A 21,388-nucleotide genomic window follows, 5' to 3' on the forward strand; every position below is an offset into this window, starting at 1 on the left:
AATTGAAATTAAAACTTTTTTTATTTTTTGATAAGTTTGGTTGTAAGTACGTATCTGATGCTTGAAAAGGGGCTGTGATGTCATTACTGATAGCTGAATGTGTCAGTTGGTGTTCTAGCCATCTTGCTACTCCAAATTGGATCAGACGGGTGTACATCTGGGAACTCGATACTAAACCTCCACATCCTGACTGCTACTGTGCCAAATCCAAAAGCACAAGATGACAGAGTCCCTGTCTGGGATATTTTGGCTTCATTTCTGTACAGTGGGAGGAAGTGGAGATGCATCATTCATCTTTGCATACAGTCTATAGTCATACCCAATAGCTCCCATAATGTCAAAACACCATGTCCTAGCCTTCATTTGATGGCCTTGCTCTACAGTAGGTACTGGAAATACTTAAACAATTGGCTTTGAAAAAGTTTTATGAGAGAATTTATTCAACATATTTGTTAGACCTCAAGTATACACACAATGTGCTTTGGTGAGAAACACTGAATGTAAGCAAAACTTTTGTTTGCTTACAAGAAAACTTCACAAAGCACCTTTAAGTTTACAGTGAAATCATCAATCAAAAATCATAGCAATAACATCAATGACATCAGTGTGTTTTTATTGCTCTTTATTTCTAGCTCCAAGTGCTAAAGGGCACACATGATATGGTAACGGGTGTGAGGTAATACATTCTTCAGATATACGGTCTCCATCTCCCTTGGCACAAACACCATGTAGTGCCGCATGAGGTGTTGGTGCTGACACACCCCTATCCCTTTCCTGAATATAACTGCAAAGGCCTTCAGGCAGAAATATAAACAATGCTGAAAACAACAATGAAAAAAATTCCCAGTGTGACTGATATTCCTACTGTTGTATCAGAGTGTGTATCACAAGTCAGCCCAAGCCCATTGGCACTATGCAATCCTGCACAGACTATTTCATGATAAATGAGTTTTCCAGATCCGGGCCAATGTCTTCATCAAATGAAGCACACAAAAAAACCCACTGAGAGGGTAATGTGATAGGGCAGTGCTGTTAAGAAATTCATTGGAAATCCACTGCCACTATATGACCTTATGTTTTGTGGAACGTGAATGAATAATCAATTCTATAAGTTACTTTTATTACAATATTATAAGATCTTCACTACATGATAAAGATCAGCATTTCAGTATATTTTCAAACTGACCAACCTTCCAACAGAAGGACAGAATTCTCCATATAAAATGTATGTGTGTAGTGTAATGTACAGACATATCGTTTGGTTTCAGTCATTTATCAAACACATTTTTGATCTGTCATAATACTTTTATTCTCATGGAAGAATTGCATTTTGAATTTTAAGCTGTTTTCTAAACATCAAAATATTTTAATCAAAAAACACAATAACAGATCATTTTCCAGAAGCATTCAGCTTGTAGAGACAGTATTGAGATGACAGCCAATGACAATAATCCACAAGTTAATACTTAGGGCCACACACAGCACTTGCAGCTGTCTTCGAAGACAGTACCAATTCCACACATCCTTATATAGGTTCGGCCACCTGCACACACATAGAAGCTGGTCTTGTCAGCTGGGTTGGGGTACATGCCATCAGGCTTGTCTTTGCAGAAGCCACGTCCTGGGATAGGGATGTTAGTCTTGGTGGACGGAGCATTGGTGGTACCACTGGGTCTGGGGGTGGTTTTGGAAACTGGTCTAGTAGTGGTAGAAGCAGGTTTGGGGGTTGTGCGCGTGGCTGATGCTGTGGTAGTCACAACCGGTCTCTTAGTTGTGGTTGGACGTGGAGGTGTATCTGTGAGAGATGAAAGAAACAGAAAGACATTATATCAAAAGGAGAATTTTTAAGCATATGGCTTCTATAAGTGTAATGCTGGGTTCACACTACACAATATAAGCCCGATTATAGCTTGATGTGGCGTCGTACAGTGTCAGCTGTGATCGTGAACGACATGAGTGTCGTACATGATAATCCATTGTTTCATCTTGTGTACTTTGTCATAGTAGACGACAACTGATGCCACATCTAGGATGCCTCATGATGTCCCAACAGAAAGTCTAGCATGTTTGATTTTATTTTTGTCTTTCTGACCAATAGAAACACAGAGCAATCTGCTGCCGTGGACAACTGTATGACAGCAACACCCCAGCCTTTTAGATATTTCCTCTGGGGATGTTACCAGGACAAAGTTAGCATCAAGCTAGCAAAGAATGTTAATTCTTCATAATGGAGAAGGATATAATTCACAAATAGTGGTGGGGCTTTTACTTAACACAACTGCAGAGGGTACCAGCTTCATTTGAAACAGACTACAATAAAAATGGAACTTTATTTATTTATATTTTAAATTTCCTCTGTATTTTACTATTTTTATATTTAATCTGCTCCTGTTTGCCTTTTTAAAGTTAATACATTGCGCTGTCATTTCAGACTCAACACTTTATCAGTTTATAATTAAACACCCCTTATAATTTCAGTTGAGAGAATCCCTTCATTTTATGAAAAGACTTTTATTGTGAAACAGTTGCAGGAAGTTGTTGTGGAGGATTCAGTGACTTGCACAGTTTTTCATGAGGCACTTCAAAAGTAGCTCCTGCTTTCTGATGGCACTTTTTACATTACTACAATAACATTTCAGGTGGGACATGAACACCCTCTGTGACTGAATAAAAATAGGACAAGAATATTACAATGACATCATGCACGTCATGAAAGGGGACCAGGGATGATTGGTCATAGACCAACCTGTAGTCAGTCATGTCCATTGGCCAAATCACGGCAAAATTTTATGACTCCTCAGTCACCTAATCTGACATAATGACTGCCAGAATGGACAAAAATGTTGTGTAGTCTGAAACCGGAATAACACAGTCATTCTGAAAAAACCTGCCAAGAACTGTGCATGATAAATTGACAAGCTTGGAACACACTGGTTTATAAAAAAGATGAGAAGCAAGACTTGCCAACATCAACGAGTTTGCGCAGATGGGACAGCAGAGGATGGCTTCCCTCTCCACAGAACTCTCCTTTAAAGTCATCCAGATCCAAGGCCCACACAAAGACACCACCATACTTCATTTCCTTCATGTACTGGACCTGTGGATTAAATAAGACGACAAGTCAACCAAAAAGTAAGAAAGAAATCTATATAATACCACCCTGCAGACCAACCCTAAATCCGTAATCCTTGTGTATTAATGTGCCACCTACCTTGATCTCATAGCTCTCCTTGTTGTCAAATCCTACCCACTCATTGTTCTTGCTGGCATAGGGAACTTTCTGGTCATCAATCCACCCAACAGTGGCGCCCTTCAGGAAGGTACAGACCTGAAAGACCAGATTGATGAAATGTCACTGGGTTGTTCCACGGTCCATCCATTCTTCTCGTGTTAGTAGCATTTAATTTTGTTCAGACTTTACCTCATAGTAGGACCAGAATCCTGCTTCACGTGTAAATGGTCCAGCTGACGCAGCACCACTAGCTGGGGCTCCAACACCAGTGTTTGATGATGTCAGACGGAAGGTACGACCATAAGTAGCAAATCCCATCATCAGCTTCTCCACTGGGGTGCCTTTGTCTCTCCAGTATTTCATGGCAAAGTCCTAAAATAGAAACGGAAGGATGAATGGCAAACATGAAGCCTGGGTTTCTTTAAGGCATACTGTAGCAACTGACAGTACTTGTCAGTGTTCAAAGAATGTTCTGGGGATTTATTATTGTACTTCTATAACGAGGGGCTTGTGAGAAATGAACCAGCAGAGTTCAACTTCTAATAAAAGTCAAGCCTCAACCTTGCTGGATCTTAAATTTCCCATAATGCAACCAACTACCTGCATGGTGGCAAATGCCCAGATTTTTTTTTTTAACTCTACATGCTTTTTTTTTTAAATTTCTACTCTCTACTCCCAAGCTTAAACACTATGACACTGGTTGAGTTACCCTGTAAAGGGTATTGAACCAACTTGATGTATGTATTCCTGCATTAGTCATGTCATAATAATCCATTTTCAACAATGTTTGGGGCTCCACACAGCACAAATAAGTATCTTACAGTGTTAAAGTAGATGAGGTCACCCTTGTCCTGTGAGCCACGATACAGAGGGCTGTTGTGTCCAGTGGCTCGCTCCCAGGCTCCATGGAAGTCATAGGTCATGACATTGATGAAGTCCAGATGTCTGAAATGGATTTGAAAATACTAATTAAGATGAGCTACTGAGCCACCATACTATATCATCAAAAACATAGACTGATTAAAAATTATAGCATTTTTAAAAAAAAAAAGAAAATCTGCAGTACTTGGCAATCTCAGCAATCTCATATCCAGCATCAATGGTTCCCTTTCCAGCAGACACTGCAGCAGTCAGCATGAGCTGAGGTTTGCCGGTGGCCTTGGCCTCAGCTGCATAGGCTTCAACAAGTTCCTGCAAATTATGACAACTGATAAGAGACATTCTAAAATATAGTGTTATCAGTGCAATATACATCAGTTCCCACTGGCTCATGAGTTTATAACAAGTGTGTTGCACTCATGAGCAATACAGAGGAATTCCATCACCCCTCTCACAGACCCTACAAAGTCTAAAGCCATTGCTTAATACTCCTGTTTGTTGACTACGATGTACATTTTGAACTCGATAATGCATGGCATTCATTTTAATTTGGCATGTTGTGGAGACTGGAATGGGGGGCTGTGGTGCTCACATCGCACCCCTAGAACTCTCACACTTTTATAATCACTGTTTCATCACTTATTCATGACACACCTTGCAGAGCAGACTGAACCTCATCTTGTCCACTGGAGGACTTCCACGAGATCCAGGGTACTCCCAGTCCAGATCCAGACCATCAAATCCATGAGTCCTCAGGAATTTGATGGAAGACTGAATGAATGTCTGACGGTTGGCTGGAGTGGACACCATGATGGAGAACCTGAGGAGATTTGTTTAATGTTAAATAGGACTTAACAGCATTACCCTGAAATACATCAGAGCTTGATTATGAATTTGACATACCTCATGGAATGTTTGTAAAGGAGCATATATTAGATGAGGAGTATATATTAGACAATGAAAGCAGAAACTTACTGAGTTGAGCCAAAGTTCCATCCACCAACAGCCAGTAAGGTCTTCAGACCGGGGTTCCTTTAAAAGATACAAGTGGCTTGATATGATTTGCTGAATGCAGAAGATTTAAGATGGCAAAGGCTTGTTTATCATACACAGTGTTTGTAGTTAAACTGGGATTTTTAAATTTCAAATTTCACACACTGACTGAACACAAGCTGGAGTATGTGGGGGGAATATTTCATAGAGTGGGAAGACAAGTTCTTACTTGCTCTTCAGGCCATTGAAGGTCTTGTACAGGGTCTCGTCATTCCATTCATAAGTAACCAACTCATTCTTGTTGTTGATGATGGAGAAAGCATAGATCAGATGGGTGCACAGGAAGGGATCCACATTTTGGGGTGTGTATTTCCCATTTCCAGGTCTGTACTGGGACCAGTTGGTGAAGTAGCACACCATCTGGGAGGCAGTTGCTGGATATCAGTGGAAGCAAATTTGTGGTCAGAATTGCACAAAATCTCTCTCTCTTTTTTTTTTTTCTGACATATCGTCAGTGTCAGTACAAACTTCCATGTATATTTGTATGACCATGTCATGGGTTTTACCCAAGTGTAACTTACCCAGCTGGCACATCACCAGGCACAAGCCTAAGAGAGGCACAAATAAGAGAATGGATTGCATGCACACATAAAACTTAATGTGTCATGTTATTAAGGCATTATGGAAAGCACTGAGGCTTGGTGACTGTTTACCTGCTAGAATAGTGAGCTTGGTCATCTTGATTTCAAAGCTCACAACTTCAACTTCTTCTTTTTCCTAGTATAAATAAACAGATTTGTCAAGGATAAAAGAAAAGTCATACAAAATTATATGATTAAAAAATAATATGATTGCATATTCTTTGGGATTTCTGAGATGGCACTAATGCACAAATTGACCATAACTATTATAAATTCAAAACATAAAGCCCATGAAGCAATTTTGAGTTGGTGCACAATAACTCCACTAATGTAAACCATCATAGTTTTTCTGGGATCTTTGTGTACCTATTTTAAACAATCAATATCAATCAAAGTTCTATTAGTTTCCCCTTCAGATTTCACTGTTTCATGTTGTTACAGCAATTAATAACAGCCTGTACCATGTTCTTAAAAATGTAATTTAACTAAATGAACATCTTATTAATATCTTGGCTTAAACTCCATTGTGCAGACTTGGTGCACTTTCCCTGTCACAGGCCATAAACCCTACAGTTTATCTTCCACATTTTGAAGCCAGCCCTAACACAACTGCAACACTTTGTCCCAATTTACAGGAAGTGCTGTGTATACAATTGCCCAATTCCATTCAGTGAAAACCAAATCATACCAAACCAGAGTTACAACCCTACAGTCTGCAATGATGTAGGTTTTGGAAACACAAGAGAGGAAGAGCAGAACTGCTTCTGCTAAATTCCAAGTGCAAGCTTACCTTGGGATCTCAGAAGGAACCAATGTGTATGGGTTTAGAATCTCCTTATATACATCACAGGAGCCAGATATCAGTGTTCCTCATATACCATGAGCCAGGGAGGTGGGCAATAATAATATGTTCAGTATGTTGTGGATACAAAAAATGATAAGATAACTAACATCAGACCTGAACTGACATATGGTGATAAGCTGTAATATATGGTATGGAGACAGTGTGACAAAGCAGCATATTTCTGTACAAGATATGACTCAATATAGGTCATGACCTGAAAGCTTTTACTGGGAAAATTCAAAGCAGAAAAACAAAAACAAAATATTTCTAATGTGTTAGTGTGATCTCATGAACACTGTTAGCAAACTATGAACCAGATTATCTTTTTGTGTTTTGGTCATTTGTTAGCAGGTATAATTATTTGTTACCATAGAAACACAGCTCAGCAATGTCCCTGAGCTGTCCAAGGACATCATCGCCTCACACTTTATTTATTTCAAACAATCCTAGAGAAAGTCTTGCTGCACATGTCTGCTCTGCATGCCTCACTGATAGTCACAAAGAGCTGATGAAGTTGTTTATGTGCCTTAGCTAAGACTGCAACTAGAACATGTGTATGTCATGTGTAAGAGCCCAGTTCCCAGTTCCCCGAACATGATGTTAGCATTGTACATTTCTGCAAACCACGTATATGTGACATTTGTACATTTTATACGTTTAATATCAACATTTCTAAAGTGACGCAGTATATGAGCTGACTTTGTCATTGGGAGGTAGACGGGATGGTGGATGGTGTGACACCCAGGCAAGATGGCTCTGACCTGTAGAGGCATTGACACAGGACCTATGGGGGTGTCCTGTGGTGTCTGGCACCATTGGCAGAGGATCCTTTGGGTCCTGTGGGTTGTGAGGTGAGGTACTAGTACATTCCACAGGGAATTGTGGAGACCAGATTTATGCCTTTGTCACATTATTCCTGAGCAGTTTTTGCAGTGAAGCATCAAGTATTGTCCTTTTGGGGGTCACTGGCATTGGGGAATTCCATTGCTATGAGAAGATGAGAGGGGTACTTGGTCCAAAATTGTGTTTGGGTTTCAGGTGTTTGGGTGGTGTGTGTCAAATGGCATCCACATGAATGCCAGATCCCAAGGTTTCCCAGCAGAATACTGCATAGTAAAGAGGTGATCAAAGTTAATCATTTCACCTTTCACTGGTTTTATGTTTTGGCTGATCGGCATATGTTATACAGAACACATGTTACAGTTTATACCTACTGTTGAAGAGGCCTGCAAATGTGTAAGGCGCAACTGACAACAAAACAAAATGAGCACTTGAAATGTTTTTTTATAGCAGTTGGGCCACTTGGAGTAAAGTTAGATGGCAAAAATACCATAAAAAAATAAGCCAAAGAAAATGCCTGATAGAGCTGAGGGAACTGCAGTCATGGGATAATTATCACTAAGAGTGTCAATCTCTTGACTCTTTGTTCACAGTGCTGCCTAAAAGGAAATAGACTTATTGGCTCTCTGTTCCACAATGAGATCAGCTAACTGATGTCAACTTCAACCTTCATGCATTAACAAACATCTTGTGTGTTGGGGTCAGCACATGTTGAGCCTAGCTGTGAATAAAAACTGGTGACAGGAGGAAGCAGCAGCACTTGGACCAAGTACCCCTCTCATCTAACCAAAAAAATATTAACAACTGTGATTGTAGATGGAGTAGCATAGTGGAGCCATTCTGACCAACAGTAAGGCATAGGTTAACTTTTTCTGATTGGACAGAACATGGCTCACAGTTAACCCCTGCTTCCTGTCATTAAGCTAACCATAATATTGACATTGATCTTCACTACTTTCTTTTATAAAAGAAAGTGAATAAGCATGATACCCAAAACGTGAGCTATTCTTTTGATGCAGCTTTCCACTTTCCCTCACCTTCTTATCAGGGCATTAACGGAAAATGAACGGTCCAAGGACGTGTAGATAATTTGAATAATGATCCCTGGCTCTCCTCAAATCCTTTATGCATATCAATCCACTGTACAGAAAAACTGCTGAAGTGCAGGTTTGGAACATGTAGATTACTTTATCTCCCTTTTGTAAACTAAAGCTAAAGAACACTGCACATAACCACTAAGAAGCTTTGTTATTAGTAAATATTGCTACATGCCTGATAACACATCAGAGCACAAATAAATGATTAATGTTTCTGTTGATAAAATAGTTATATAACTCACATGTGCGTATGTTGGGTGTGACACTGCAGTCTACTTGCCAGGGTTTTGTGTTTTCCATAAGCATTTCATAATCAGTAGCCATCAAAGTCCCCAAAGTCTATTCATTAAGACAGAAGAAAAAATGGTGTCTTATCAGTGACTGCTGCAGAAGCAGTTCCTGCCTCATAAACACTTATCTGAACTACAACACAACTGCTCCCTGTTCATTTCTTCCTGTTTGATGTTTGAAAGTTGATGATTAAGGCAGTAACTAGTGACAAAGCACTGTGCAATACAGATTTTGAAGAGTGCTATATAAATTAAGATGATTATTATTATCATTGTTGTTGTTTTTGTTGTTGAATGCACATGGCCAGCATCAGCATTCATTTACACCTCTTTGCTCTTGAACCTTAGCTTTTATTTTTCCTCAGTAATGACAGTTACACACACACACACACACACACACACATACACACATAGATGTAGTCTGTCCCAGCTGGCCACCAGCATCTTTCCCCGGTGATATTTGGTAGAAATTAGGTTGTGATGTCAGGGGCCAAAACTTCAGTGTCTAATGCCAACATCAACTGATGTTGAACACTGACAACAGATGACAGATGTTAATAACCAAAATCCAACATCTTCCAAACATCTCGTGCCAACATCATCTTGACATAGGATACCAACATTAAGTTGCAAGGTGTGGAGAACAAAACTTAATATCTGCAAAACATCATAATGTGAACATCCACACAGCATGAAATTCAAATGTCACTTGAGAATTAAAATAACCCAATTTTCATTCCAACCAAAATTTAACATCTGTCCAGCTTAAGAGACCCAATGTCTGTGTGTCAATAAACACAACAACACAAGTTGACAGGGTGACTGCAGGTCCATAAAAAGTCTTATTATGTTTTCAATTTTACAAACAATAGTTAAATATTACTTATTATGTTAAAGGTAATAACATTGACTTAAATTTGAATTTTTGAGGTCCTCATTGCCAGAAACATTTATATCTAATTTTATTTACCCATCTTTTCATTTCTTTTTGTCAAAATGAATCTAGCTCTTCTGCATAAAAGTCGTCATTTCTGATGTTCCAAATCTTAAAATCTACTGTCTTTGTACTCTAACAACTATAGTCCTACATAAAACCCTAACTCTGCACAGGACCACATATACACTACTTACATTTATACTTACCTGCAATGCTTAAATTAGAAAATATATAAATTTTGTTTCAAATTATCTGAAAAAGAACTTGAAAAGCATTACATTTAAGTGTCCAATACCTGAAGACACCAAGGAGCAAGCCCCAGGGCTGAAAAATGAAGCCAACACTGAAGTGCCAAAAAAATTCAGTTGCTAGAGCCTGTCAATCCCCATAGACCCCCATGTTAAAATGCCCAAAGTAGGTGGTCCACCACACTTATCTTCAAGGTCTACATTCATTTTAAACTCTACTACACGCTTCTAAAGTTTTGTGACTGCATCTTGCACAGACAAAATCTGTCCACAGAGAGACTGACAGACCACATATTCCCATCTGAAGTTGTCACATATCACTGCTTTGTCACTGGGCTATCATGTTGACATATTACACGCTAGGTATCTTCTGCATCTGCTGTTGACATTCAGGGTTGTGACAACCAACTCCAACACATTAACAAAATCACGTGGTTAGGTTTAGAAAAAAATAACATAATGGTTTGGCTCTACTGTAGAAGTGAATGCCAGGCTCCCAGGGAAAAGTCCATGGATTGTTGGACCAATTAAATTCCCCTCCCTCCTTCCTGCCCCATAGAGACTTTACAGCTCCTTATATTATGTCCTTACTGGCTGTGTTTCAAACTGATGCTACACAGCGGCGTATCATAACGCTGCGACAGGGTTGTCTGGCCAACCAGCAGCGTATCATAACACCGCAAAAGGTTCTGTCTGGCTGCGTTACAAACTGCTGCCGCCTGGTGGTGTATCATACTGCCCACCCTGAGAGGTAGCTTTTGGCATTGGTGTCCGACACCAAAATCACTGACAAAGCGTTTGTATTTGGTGACTTCGGAATGAGAACAGACATATAAACACTCAATAAGTATTCTGTGGTAGTTCCTAATACTATAGGTGTCACCAGGACAACATTTTGCCATGTTCACACACACACACACACACACACACACACACACAGACTCATAAGGTAAAAACAATACGAGCCTTACTGTCATGGCTGGTAACATCTCAACATTCACATCATGAATTTTTATTGTAACATACTCATAAATTTATTTCAGAAAGTAAGACATTACCTTCAACATATAACACTAAAGTATTGTCTTTACATGGAAACAATACGCAGCACATGGTACAGAGACAAACAAATAATAAGGCCTCACTCGTATTCTGTATTAGTTAGTGGGTAGTCTAGTTACTCACATGTGCATAGGTGGAAATCCCAGGGGGGATGGGGGGTCCGGATCCATCCCCCCTGGGAAAAAGGGGGAATGGGTATATATTGGGAATTGTCCTCCCAATATACACTGCCTGGCCAAAAAAAAAGTTGCCACCTGGATTTAACTAAGCAAATAGGTACGAGCCTCCTGTTGGATAATTACTGCATGGGCAATTATCTTTCAGCTGGCAACAAGTTATTTAACCCCAACTGGTGCAATGAGTTGCTTCTCATTTCCTAAACAACCATGTCGAAAGACACATCCCGTGGTCGTGGAAAAGATGTTAGTCTGTTTGAGAAGGGTCAAATCATCGGCATGCATCAAGCAGAGAAAACATTAAGGAGATTGCAGAAACTACTAAAATTGGGTTAAGAACTGTCCAACGCATTATTAAAAACTAGAAGGATAGTGGGGACCCATCATCTTCGAGGAAGAAATGTGGCCGGAAAAAAATCCTCAATGATCGTGATCGGCGATCACTTAAACGTTTGGTGAGATCAAATCGAAGAAAAACAACAGTAGAACTCAGGGCTATGTTTAATAGTGAAAGTAAGAGCATTTCCACACGCACAATGCGAAGGGAACTCAAGGGATTGGGACTGAACAGCTGTGTAGCCTTAAGAAAATCACTAATCAGTGAGGCTAACCGGAAAAAAAGGCTTCAATTTGCTAGGGAGCATAAAGATTGGACTCTGGAGCAATGGAAGAAGGTCATGTGGTCTGATGAGTCCAGATTTACCCTGTTCCAGAGTGATGGGCGCATCAGGGTAAGAAGAGAGGCAGATGAAGTGATGCACCCATCATGCCTAGTGCCTACTGTACAAGCCTGTGGGGGCAGTGTTATGATCTGGGGTTGCTGCAGTTGGTCAGGTCTAGGTTCACCAACAGTATGTGCTCAAAGAATGAGGTCAGCTGACTACCTGAATATACTGAATGACCAGGTTATTCCATCAATGGATTTTTTCTTCCCTGATGGCACGGGCATATTCCAAGATGACAATGCCAGGATTCATCGGGCTCAAATTGTGAAAGACTGGTTCAGGGAGCATGAGACATCATTTTCACACATGGATTGGCCACCACAGAGTCCAGACCTTAACCCCATTGAGAATCTTTGGGATGTGCTGGAGAAGGCTTTGCGCAGCGGTCAGACTCTACCATCATCAATGCAAGATCTTGGTGAAAAATTAATGCAACACTGGATGGAAATAAATCTTGTGACATTGCAGAAGCTTATCGAAACAATGCCACAGCGAATGCGTGCCGTAATCAAAGCTAAAGGCGGTCCAACGAAATATTAGAGTGTATGACTTTTTTTTTTGGTGGTGACTTTTTTTTTGGCCAGGCAGTGTATAATTTGAGGAAACTATACAATTTTAAACTATATAATAATAAAAACTGAAAGCACTTGTGCCAATTATATACGCAACACGATGCATTTATAACTTTAGAAAGATTGCATCCTCCCCCCTCATCTGCCTCACAATGGTTTGGTCCACGTCTGCATACACTGACACACAGCAGCACTCGGCATGACTTACTGTGGATCAGTGAAAGTGTGATAGAGCAGAGGAAACTGAGCTCCACTAAGTAACTACTTTGCAAAAGTTCACTTAAAACAAGAGACATGTCGGACACCTTTATTTACTTCTTCTTTTCAACAGAATAAAACACGTTACCAGTTGTAACCAGACAGTGTTTTGTTCACTTCAGTACCTTGTGGTTGAATCTTAGTGAATGCAGCAGTCATATAAACAGCCCAGCCGCTAAAGATCATTCAAACTCAAATAATTTTGGACCAATTTTAGTGCAATTTGGATTGTTACAATTTACAGAAGTGTGTTTACAAAAGAGAATACATCATTTTCATAACTTTTTGTTTTTTAATCTTTTGTAAATGGTAACTGTAATATTTAAAATCAATCTTTGTTAGTCCCCCGCAAAAATTACTCTTGAGAAATATTTCTGTTTATTGTCCCCCCCAACAATGAAATTGAATTTCCGCCCTTGCACATGTGTATCAGTTTTGATTGATTGATTTTTTATTTATTTACGTGTCATGCCACAAGTGGCCCATCCCACACGGGATTACATGACACCAATGAAACACAGAAAAACATTTCATATGTGACTTCCGGTACACATAACAAAATTCAACTTTACATAACTACAACAAAACATAATCATCTGTACAATGCCATACTTCTTTTAACCCAGGCCTTTTCTATAAATTCTGCAAATAAAAATGTTTTATGTTCAAATAACCATGCCAGCAAATCTGTATCCTGTCTCATCTCTTCCACTTCCAGTTTGTTAAATAACTGCACTCTTAAATCATGATAATATGGACAATACATGTATCTATATTTATTTGATAATAATCAGGGCTGCTGTGGTCAGATTATGTAATAATATTTCTGGCCTGGCTGTTGATTAGCCAGATAACAGATTACTTTGAACAAAGAATTGGGCCGCATTATTATTGAGCTGTCTTAAGGTCACTGGGCTGATAGCCAGCATGGTATGTTGCAACACTAATGTTACATCCATTGGTTAGATCTCAGGATAAATATACAGTCTAACAGTCTAAGGAGATATGACGCGTTGTCTTCAAAGAACAAAGTTCTCTTCTTGAATAACTATCCTGGCCTGACTGGATGATTTACTTTAGCCAGTTTCCTTGTGGGGCTGGGTTTCGGTGGTGGGCTGATGTGATAAGTCTCATCCACAGAAACTCTAAATGATTTTAAAGGTCAAAGTACAAAATTCAAGATCACATGGAATAAAAAAGCTCAAGGTTCATTTTATTCTTTCATAAAAGGACATAATTTACAGTGCTTGTCATCATCAGCCAAGACAATAATACATTTATAGAGGATATATCATAGCAATTTAGTATTTCTAAAGCACCCTTAAAATCTTAACTGGCTTACACTATAGTTCACCAAGCAGCTTCTTTCTTAACATAAAATGTGTGTTGTTTTGATTGAAAGACCATCCAAAACAGTTAATAATATTTCATTTAATGTCTGAATAATATTTTGGCGATCTTAAAAATATCACTTAACACTTGACATTATATATTTTTATCTTTTAGTTAACACTACAAAATGGTGGGGGAAAAAGTAACCCAAGTCAGGGTTAAGAAGTGACTACATTTGAAAAGTATTACATTAAATGATAACAGAAATAATATACTTACATTCTTGGCTACTTCTTTTCTTTTTTTTATATTTTTTGTATTATTTATTTATTGAATATACCTGTGCTTTTTTTACTTTGACATGTCAAAATATCTGCTGCGAAAAAGGTCTATTGATCAGTTTCTCGTGGGCAGGCATACAACTGTAAACTAATTTACAGTAGAGAATAATTAATTCAATTTAATTCAATAGAACTTTATTTATCCCGAAGGAAATTCTTTTGCCAGAGAATGCTTCAAATCAGTAAAACAAAATACAGTAACAGTAACATTCACTAAAAATGAAATAAAAAACAAAACAAAACAAAAAAAAAAAACAGTAACAACCAGAACAACCAGTGGGTTCCCCAGGTCAGGGTCACACCCTGGGCCTAGTTTTTATAACAAAAGAATATTACAGTAAATATCAGTCAAAAAAATTCTAAATATACAAGATATGAAGTGAACCAGTACCCAATAAAGTATCATAGGAATAAGACACATACAAGAGTTATTAAATATGAACTAAATTGGTGGAAAATGCAGACTGCGCCTGATAACCAACATTATATTGTACATGATATGACAATGAGAAGTATTATTGCACATCAGCTTGTGAAAAAGATATTACACTACATTGACAAGTGATCATGAAATTGAAAAGTAATGTTGCACAGGATGTTGAGAAAACATTGTATAAGATATTGAAAAGCAGTGATGTACACCATGTAAACGTTGTAGTGCACGTAATGTAGGTGAATATTGTTATCAGTGTTCTTTGTTTCAGCTCTTCTTCCTACAGAAGGAGAGGAGTTAAACGGTTTGATGGCCACAGGTAGAAAAGATCTCCTGTGGTGTTCTTTTGTGCTCCCCAGTGGTCTCAGTCTACGGATGAAAGTGCTGTGATTCGACTCCAGAGTGGCACGCAGGGGATGAAAGGTGTTGTCCAGAGTCTGTCTGTCTGCCTACCGAGTCTGTTAGCATCAGTTGCCTTCAGCCTGCTGCCCCAGCACACTACAGCATAGAAGATGATGCTGGCTACCACCGAATGATAAAACATCTGTAACATGGCTCTGCAGATGTTGAAAGATCTGAGTCTCCTGAGAAAATACAGGTGGCTCTGACCTTTCTTATACACAGCATTAGTGTTTTCAGTCCAGTCTAGCTTAGTGTCACCCAGATACAGATAATCATCCACAATGTCCACCTCGGTCCCCTTGATGCTGACTGAGTTCAGACGAGTCCAGTGCCTCCTACAATCCACGACCAACTCCTTTGTCCTCGTGACAGTGAGTTGCATGTGGTTTCGTCCACCAAACTCTGTGTCTGTGGTGTAGAGTGTAAACATAAAGGTGTGACAGGACTGTCCCCTGAGGTGCCCCCATGCTGCTCACTGTTATGTCTGGATTATACAGTGTCCGACCTGTGAGGTAGTTGGTTATACAAGTGGAGCATCGACTTGCATGTCCAGTAGTTTATTGCTGAGCAGAGCAGGTCATATGGTGTCAAATGCACTGGATTGCACTTGTGACAGAGTAGTAATAGTGACTGAGTATTCTCCCACATTATTTTGCTATTTACAGTAACATACTGTATGTACCCTTTACAGTATCTTACTGTACATATTACAGTCAAAGAAAAGATAGATAGATCACAATGACAGACTCCATATGAGATATTTAAAATGGTTGAGGATTAAAATACACAAAAGTAGCCTTAGGGCTTATCTTCTATTGCAGTTCAACATGGCAGATTGAATAGAAAATGTATTTTAATTAATTACTAAATGTAATGTATTCATATTTTTCACTTTATTATCAGGTACACCTGTGATTTTCTAACTTTGTAGGTTGAGATTGTCCAAGAATTGTTGACTTACAAACATAGAATTCCTGGTTGTGTTGTCCATAGCTATGCTGAAGGCCAATCCTAAATGACTTATGCATTAGGATTTACATATTAAAATGCAACTTTTGTGAAACTTTAGATTCATGTGCATCAACAGACAGGAAGAAAATGTTACTTGTGCTCTCTTTCAAACACAAGCGTTATACACTTATCTTTTCACCTTTAGGTTCAAGCATTTTCAGATATGAAAGCCAAAGACATATGTATATATTATTTATTTATTTATTTATTTATTTATTGTTTAACTTAAATAATTGAATGACATTTATCATTTAGCTAAAAAACCTATCTAAGGAGCTAAAGAAGAAGAAAGAATACCAAAACAAGTAGTCAAATTGCACAGCTCTGCAGAGGAAACTAAGCTTTGAATATTTGGTTGAAAATATTAAAATAAGGTAAAACTCTTTTTTTTGCTTTTTTTTCATATCCTGGCCTTTTCTGTACAATGTTTTTACAGCAGCTCAAATTCATAATGAATGAAGAGGGAGGAGAGACAGGCATAATGTGGTAAAATGACGACATTTAGGAAAACAAAAGCTTAGAGAGTCACAGAGAACATTTACACCATCTAGTGACACAATGCGCTCACCACTGTGATACATTTGCAGTTTAATGCCCATCTCCACAGGCACACTGACCAAAGACTAATCACTAATGCAGTAAACGGCAGTCCAATGACACTTCACCATAACAACCACTGTCAAATCCAATGTTAGCAACTTAAACTAGACATGAGAGGCCTGTCAAGCTTTCAGAAAAGGGGAAATGTTGAGACTATGTGCATGAGGAACCTGAAAGTCAGACAGTTGATATCCTCAAAGTTTAGATAGGGATGTCATATTTTTTTTACTTTTCTGAAGCCAAAACCTCAAGTCAGTGTGGAAGACCCCACTCAGAGCTGAATCCTATGAAAATGAACAAAAACTCCTTTGTTTGCTCCAAGGTATAATGCTAACTAATGTAAGCTAGCTGAACACATTAGCAAACAAAGATGGTTGTGTATCATTTGAGGCTGTTCACACTTTAAACAAATGGAAAAATAGGATTATTTAGTTTTGCTAGTAATGGGCTAAAACAGATAATGAAAGCTGTTGGGAGCCATAACTAAGACATAACCAAACACCTAAAATACAACTATACATTCTTACTCTGCTGTGCAAGAACATTATTCTTCCTGTTAATATTTGTCCTGGCAAGATGTGGGGTGCGTGACAAATGCATCGTTACTGTGAGCTTTTTCCTTGATATTATGTTCTCTTCATTCACTATACTCAACTGAAAAATTATACTGTTAATGTATGCATATTGTAGCCTCTCTGTCTGCTTATCTGAGATATTTAAGGACTGTTATTCCAGAAATTTATCATTATTTCCTTTGGAATATCTCTTATCAATATCCTTGAACATGTCATATTGACTTGGCAGGTATGAAAGCTTGACAGGCTTAACAACAGGTAACGTGGGGGTGGGGCTTAGCGAAGGGTCAGTTGTGCTTGTTGGAAGTATAAAAGCCAGAGACAAAACAACTGTGCTTTGTTTTGACTGGAAAAAAGACATACCGTGTTATAACTACCAGCTTAGCTATAAACTGTGTTTGTTGTTAAAGTAAAAATAGATTGATTTGCAGTGTTGACTTTTAAAGAGACGTTGAAAGAAATGTTGATATGTGACAAGGTCAAAGTGAGAATGTGTTGTAGAGATGTTTGTCCTTACCAACATCTTGTGAGGACAGAAATGTCCTAGTATTTGTACAAACTCATTGGCAATATCTTTATTCTCATTCCACAGTTCTGTGCACCAAACTACGGGACAAATCACATCTTGTATTGATTGAATAAGGGACAGTGGCTTCAGTTTTTTTTTTTTTTGTTTTTAACATTGGCCGATCCCATACCATGCCTGGTTTAAAAGTCTTCTCAGTTTGTTTTGGTATTCCACCTTTGAGGAAGAGCAGTGCGCAGCTGTTTTGTTTCATTCAGGGAGAGTCCCACACAGGGTTCTATGCATGTCAGATGGTCTGAAGGGGATATCACCATACTGGCAGAGCAATAACATAATGCACAGCAGACTATAGAGCAGGTAGATTTATTTTTTTATTTGAAACATTTTGACTTTATTCTCATTAAATTATGATATGATATGATATGATATGATATGATATGATATGATATGATTTTTGTAATATTACAACTTTTTTCTCAAAATATTATAACTTTACTCTCAACTTGTTGGAGAACACAGATGTGTGTGATATGTTTTCAGAAATCTCTCTGAAACACAGCTATTGAAGTCCAGGAGTTTATAAATGAACGAAAGTAAAAATTTATCATTGATGTGAGTGGGTGCCATATGCACATTTGAAGAGATTATGTCCCCAAACGAAAGACACAAAGGAGGAGGGTAAAGTAAACTATGCACACATAGGTGTTGACACAGCAGGGATGACATTCAAAGAGAAGTTGATCTATACAGGAGAATAAATATTTGAAAGCAATCCAGAATGCCCGAGAGCCTTATTGCATTATAATCCATTATAACCTATTTCTATATTTTGTTAAATTGTTAACTATCACCTGAATTTTGTGTTTTTCTGTACATAAATAAGGACATTTCCACCCTAAACTGGCATTATAAGTAACCAGAATAAAGCAAATGATGTGTTTGGTGTTCAAAATTTCCTGGGGAAGGACCCCCAGAGCCCCACTTAATATGTGTCCTTACCAAAGTTGACATGAAATCTACACCCATGGCTGGAGATGTCAGCTGAGACTGTCTTCTGTTGAGCTGTTGCTGAGGGACACTACAGAAATAAGTTGTATAGTATTGGCTGTTTTACATTAGGTCTGCTGAGTTTTAGATAGATCAGAGGACATGGCCTCTTGTATCATATTTTAATTTGGACATTGTGGAATAACTCTCAATTTAGTTTTTCAATGACTGTAGTGTGTGTGTTCCTCTCTGTTCAGTACAGTTACACTGGGACAGGAGATACAATCCGTCATCTTTTACACCTGCCTCAGCTGTGTGATGGACACTGCTGGTTTTCATTTCAGCTGTATTTATTACTAGAAACCTCATCACACATACTTTCTGTGCTCCATAAAACATCCATCTGTGTATTAGTGCTGTCAATCCACTTAAACCCATCTGACCTAAAGGCTTCTCAAGTCCCCTATAAGTACAGGCTGAATCCAAATATCCACCCTCTGGACTTGCGGACTGAGCCCTGGGGGACTTAAGTTGTACATCCTGTGATGTGTTCACTGTCATCACGTAAAGTCTGCGAGGGTAGAGACTGCAAGCTGCTTGATAGACAGGCAAGACTGTTTCACTTGATGCTGTGGAAACATTCAAGCAACAGCTACAGTCATATACAAGGTGACCACCGCTGTCATATTCCTCATGCAAGTTGATGAATAGTGTCTGCTCATCTGTTCCTGCAGATAGTATACCCTTATATGTAGTATAGTATAGCGTTTTGTGACTGAACAAGATGATAGTCATATATATCTATAATATATAATAGGCTATACACATTCCAAAACATAAATGTCTGTAAATAAGCACAGGACTATGACTAAATAAATTGGGTATTACTTACATTAGAAGACCTTCTTTTGTTGTTTTTCAGCCTATGTTCTAGCACATAATTATAATTCAAGTAGCATTTTAAAAGGCCTAACTACCAATAATTGTTTTACACATTCATGAGTTTTGTTTTTTTAAGTTGGAAATAGAAAAACCTACAATGTTATGTCCATAATACAATGAATTGTGGGTAATTAAATCAGTGAAGTCTGGTGATGTCTGTACCCCAAGCAGACTCTCTGCAAAAAGTCTACTTAAGGACCCTTGTGATCTTGATGAATTGTTGATTTGAGCTACCCAGTTACCCTGCCAGGGCTTTCCAGGAACACGCCGGCAAAGTCTGCAAGTGCATTGAAGTCCGGACATTTGGATTCAGCCACAATGTAAATGAGATGCCAGAGTGCATAAAGAAGCGTCAAAATAGAGCATGGTTATAAAAAGAAAAATGCCAAGGCAGGATCCCCGGACCCGCCAACAGAAGGTAAGTCCCAAATGTTCTCAAATCCTAGAAATGCCCCTGCATACATTGTCTATTGTACCAGTGCACCCAAGATAAACTTTATTGTTGCCCTAAGTAGGTGCAGTTTCACAGCAGCCTTAAGACTTTTATGTTGGGAGGAAATGACAATTAATTATCTGTCCACTATATTGGACATCATGCAATGCTGGCTATATTTCAGCTACAATAAATGAACTCTAGTAAAAGTTTAGTCAGGAAGACAAAACTTTTCATGCTCAGGCTGTAAGTGTCTTGGTCACCCTGCCATTCACTCCTTGCATGCATGCTCACTCACTATCTCTAGGTGCCATTTTGTGGGTAGGTCAATTGAATCATCAGCTGATTCACAATCAGCCAATAGCACAGCGACACACCTTCCCTGTCAGCCTATCATCTTACTGCTCCTCATTTTAAATAGGGTTCTTTCTCTGCTGTAGTTCTGTCTTGCTGCCCTTGAGCGCACCCTCCACCTCCCCATCACCACCTAGTCATTATGGATTCATCAGCCTCATACGCCTCAGCAGCCTCAGAGTCAGCAGCCACCACCACCATCAGTGTCTGGACTCCATGAGGGGGAGTTATCTTGCTGCTGCTCAGATATCTCTCTATCACAAAATATCTCCCTCTGGTGTTTAAGCGCCAAAGACTTCTGTTAAATCTTAATCAGCACAAATCATCTGTTAATCTGTACACTCATATTCTGTGTGAAATATTATCTTTACTTAATTCTTCTGTCTTTCCTGATTGAAATACTATTACTGTGACTTTTTTCTTGAAAATACCAATTAAAGCTATAGTGTGTAACTTCTACAGGTCCGTAAATGTCCGTTTCACCCAAGCCACTACTAGAGGAGATGACACAATGCTGATCAGCCGATCGGCTCCTCTAACATAACTGTATTTTTCAATATATATCATTTTTAGTATGCGTGTAGACTGGCGATATTCCCGCGCTGGCGCACAGGAGATGGTTCCTCACAACAAGAAGGGAGGGGGAGGACGAGCGGAG

The 21,388-nt window shown here is 38.8% G+C and overlaps 1 protein-coding gene across 1 annotated transcript; it reads right to left on the reverse strand.

The window, feature by feature from the left end:
• Positions 1-605: 605 nt before the first annotated feature.
• On the reverse strand, positions 606-6,560 carry LOC117256245 (acidic mammalian chitinase-like). The gene is made up of 12 exons (XM_033625542.2): positions 6,536-6,560; positions 5,818-5,881; positions 5,686-5,712; positions 5,334-5,538; positions 5,087-5,143; positions 4,766-4,931; positions 4,299-4,423; positions 4,054-4,177; positions 3,422-3,604; positions 3,212-3,328; positions 2,965-3,097; positions 606-1,795 (listed from the first exon to the last, which is right to left on the reverse strand). The coding sequence occupies exons 2-12, from the start codon at positions 5,840-5,842 to the stop codon at positions 1,467-1,469; spliced, it is 1,491 nt and encodes a 496-aa protein (XP_033481433.1). The 5' UTR covers positions 5,843-5,881; positions 6,536-6,560; the 3' UTR covers positions 606-1,466.
• Positions 6,561-21,388: the final 14,828 nt, after the last annotated feature.

Source organism: Epinephelus lanceolatus, chromosome 1 (genome assembly GCF_041903045.1).
Source record: "Epinephelus lanceolatus isolate andai-2023 chromosome 1, ASM4190304v1, whole genome shotgun sequence".
Classification (NCBI taxonomy): Eukaryota; Metazoa; Chordata; class Actinopteri; order Perciformes; family Serranidae; genus Epinephelus; species Epinephelus lanceolatus.

What these genes read in the sequence shown, in the direction of transcription:
- LOC117256245 (XM_033625542.2), bottom strand. Translation starts at nt 5,842, where the DNA reads ATGACCAAGCTCACTATTCTAGCAG. An exon ending in CCTGGTGATGTGCCAGCTGG is followed by an intron (nt 5,539 to 5,685) that starts GTAAGTTACACT and finishes ACTGATATCCAG; the next exon opens with CAACTGCCTCCCAGATGGTG. An exon ending in GGTTCAGTCTGCTCTGCAAG is followed by an intron (nt 4,424 to 4,765) that starts GTGTGTCATGAA and finishes CATAATTTGCAG; the next exon opens with GAACTTGTTGAAGCCTATGC.